The following is a 3,555-nucleotide window of genomic DNA, read 5'->3' as shown; positions in this document are numbered from 1 at the left end:
CCAAGTGAATGATTCCATAAGTTGCAATGGGTGTCCCGTTTGCTGCAAATAATCCATAAGTAGTGCGATCTCGCCATTGTTTAACAGCAGAACGGGGATACACGCATAGGTCGCTGCCTGTGTCGATTAAAAACTGCATTCTAGTCCTCCGATCGGTGACAAACAAGCGACTGTATGAAATAGGGCAGTCATCTGTCGCCATTAACGACCGCCTCTGGAGTTTTCCGGTTTGTAGTCGCACGGTTGTTGGCACATTTTAGCTTCTTCTCCATATTTAAAGTGATAGAAGCAAACAGGATATCTTCTATAATTTGACTGCGACCGACGACCACGCTGGCTATGGGAACTACTACGTGACCTTGAATTTGATCGACGATGATTCCTCCTATCTTTTGACGAGAGAGCGTCAACTTTGCGAGTCAGTTCCTCGATCTGTTTTGTCAACTTGGCAATTGTTGGATCAGGAGATACGCTGGCTGCTGCTACTTGCGGGGCTGAAGGTACGAGTTCGTGAACCTTATCTGCTAGATCGGCTAAAGCCTGAAGGGTTGAATCGGGCTGGGATGCTATTACCGTCTGCAGGTTAGCAGGCAGACGGCTGGTCCAGATTGTCCGTAAAAAATCTTCAGGAACGTTAGGCCCTGCCAGGTGTTGGAGATGGCGAAGGAACTGTGAAGGTCGACGATCGCCTAACTCCTCATGCATAAGGAGCTGCTTAACCTGTTTTTCCTTCGATGCTGATAATCTTCTAATTAACTCCGACTTCAATTTCTCGTATTTGCCTTTCGATGGTGGTGCAACAATGATATCCTTTACTTCAGCAGCATACCGTGGTTCCAGCTGCGCAGTGACATAATAATATTTTGTTTCAGTGTGATCCCGACGTGATTGAAAACAGCCTTCGTCATCATCACACCCGACGTGATTGAAGCAGCCATCGCCAACGTCGTACTCTCCAATCTTCACCATCACTCCTCGCACCCTCATTGGTCTCAAGTCAGCAGCAAACAGTCACTCGCAGCAGCAAGCCATCACTCATCTTCAAGGGCATCTACAGGACCATCGCAGCCGACGCAACGCGCTTCCTGGTTCTGGCACCCGCAACTCTCTTCGACTTCATCGACGCCGACGCACCCTGCAGCCCACGTCTGGACGCGCGCACTCACCGGCGTGGCAGCCATGTAGGGACCGGTGCCAACAAGTCATATTCCGCTCACGACAGTCTCGACTCACCGCAGACTACGAGCTCAACCTACGCATCCCGACTCACTGGGACATCGAGTAACATGGCACACACGAGAAGCACAGACTGCACATCAAGACTTCATCAGACCTTCGGTCTTGGGGAGGAGTAATGTGGCGACATCTACCACGCCACATGCACAACGGCGCAGATGTAAAAAGCCGACCAAACGCAACTAATAACAAGCCACACAAGTGATCCAGGACACTACGGACAGATGGCACAACGGTCGACTCACTATGGACAGCTAACAAGCCTAGACCGCGCAGACAGTGCGTTTTCGATTGGAAGCATAAATACAACCTCCGACATGACACCGTCGGAGCCGTGCGGTTCCCCAGGCGCAACACCTAGCCTGGCGGGAAGATCTTCCCTTTGTGGCGGTCGAGCATAATCACCTAGCTCCCGCTACATATCACCACTGTATAGATATTATATGTGGGCACGCCACAAGATTTATGATAATATATCATATTATTGTTTGTATTTGAAATATTGTAAATTAATTACAGGAAATTAATGCGGAAGACGTTTCGACAGATAATATCGTAATGTTAGTCCAGACGATTCGTGTTTTATTAAACGAACTCTTTGTAGCACTTCCTAAAATGAACGCAGAGTTGTGAAGATTTAGAAATGAAAATTAAAGACAAAATACTTTCGATAGAGTGTGTTTGACTGATTTGTTATGATGTAACATTTATTTGAAACCACAATGTTTAAAATGATGTATTTTAAATTGGTTATAACGCTCGTATTTTTAAATATATGTCTTTAAATAATACTTTCTATTTAACAAATTTGTTTGAATAGTGGAGGGAAAATATAATTTCTGTTTTGACTTTTAACCCTTTGCTGCACACTTTACCTCTACCAATTAGTGTCCAATTTAGTGTCATGAAAGGACAAAATAATATAATTATTATTTTATCCCTTATTAAGTTTGGACACTTAACGATACATAAAATAAGTTTAATCGTTATAAATTCTGTAATAAAACATTCGTTTAATGTTTAAAAACATTAGATTTAAACTGATGTTTAACTAAAACTGAATTAAACTAATGTTTTACATGTCAATGATTAGCCAATTCTTTAATGTGGACAGGCAAGCACATGTAATTACAATATTAAAATATCTAAAAGTTTATAACTCTATTGAGATCATAATGCCGGTCGTAAAATTAGATCATCCATACCTACTCAATAAATGAATCGGAATCATGGCATCGATTGTTAATTTAATCGAATAAACCTCATTTGACCTCCATCGGTCGATTGCATCACGATCAGAAATCACGATTATTCGATTTTATTTGTTATCGAGTTAAAATGTGGGATGAAGTTCTAATTTTTATTATACCATTATATATGTTTTTGTTATTTTTTATTTTAATTGCTTTATTAAAGTTAGATAAAGGATTAAGTTCGATAATCGGTTTAATACCTTTTGGTTTTACACAAAAAAATATAATTCATTATGAGTAATAAAATATGGAAATGAGCAGTAAATTATACAATCGGTTGGTTATTAAAAAATAAATATCATAATTATTTATCACCAAAATATTTTACAAAAAAAAATATAATGGCATATTTTTTTTTCAGTCATAAAACAATTCAGTGTAAATTTTCCAAATTCAAATGTAATTTAAAAAAATATTAACATTATAAAACAAGTGTTGGACAAAAATTGTTCTAAATTATATCGAATAATAGGCGAATCGTATTAGTGAGGACCAATAAGACGCTCCGATACGGCATAGCGCCTTATCAATATTTTAATCACTATGTAATATAAAACAAGGTTGCTTCTCGGTGTATGTCTGTCGCTATGTATGCTTAGATCTTTAAAACTACGCTACGGATTTTGATGGATTGTGATGAAGAGATAGAGTGATTCACGAGGAAGGTATAATTTACTATCTCCTATATTTACCGCGGCGTCGCCCGTGTATTTTCCCATGGGAATAGTTATTTTTCCGGGATGAAAAGTAGCATATATCCTTCTCCATGCCTCAAACTACATGTATGCAAAATTTCAAGAAGATTGGTAGATAGAGCGTGAAGAGGTAACAAATAAACAAACTTACTTTCGCATTTATAATATTAGTAAGGATATGTGATTGCATCCAAACGAAGCCGGAGCGAACCGCTAGTACAAGATAAGGCTAGATTCTTTCAAGCATCTATTGTCAGTTAATTTTGCCGCGTAGCTTTCTCCATTAAAATTTTCATAAATAAAATTATATGTCCCACCGTCAAAGGTGACAGTGTATAAATTATACATCAATGAGTTACGAAAGTGTTTAA

General features: G+C 39.2%; 1 protein-coding gene across 1 annotated transcript; it reads right to left on the bottom strand.

Moving 5' to 3' along the window:
• Window positions 1-201: 201 nt before the first annotated feature.
• LOC128673251 (uncharacterized) lies at window positions 202-987 on the bottom strand. Its single transcript, XM_053750981.2, has one exon. It carries the CDS (start codon window positions 985-987, stop codon window positions 202-204), a length of 786 nt encoding a protein of 261 aa, XP_053606956.1.
• Window positions 988-3,555: the final 2,568 nt, after the last annotated feature.

This window comes from Plodia interpunctella, chromosome 10 (genome assembly GCF_027563975.2).
Source record: "Plodia interpunctella isolate USDA-ARS_2022_Savannah chromosome 10, ilPloInte3.2, whole genome shotgun sequence".
In the NCBI taxonomy this organism is placed as follows: domain Eukaryota; kingdom Metazoa; phylum Arthropoda; class Insecta; order Lepidoptera; family Pyralidae; genus Plodia; species Plodia interpunctella.
The sequence above is the reverse complement of the archived record's forward strand: the minus strand, read 5'-3'. Positions and strand labels throughout refer to the sequence as shown.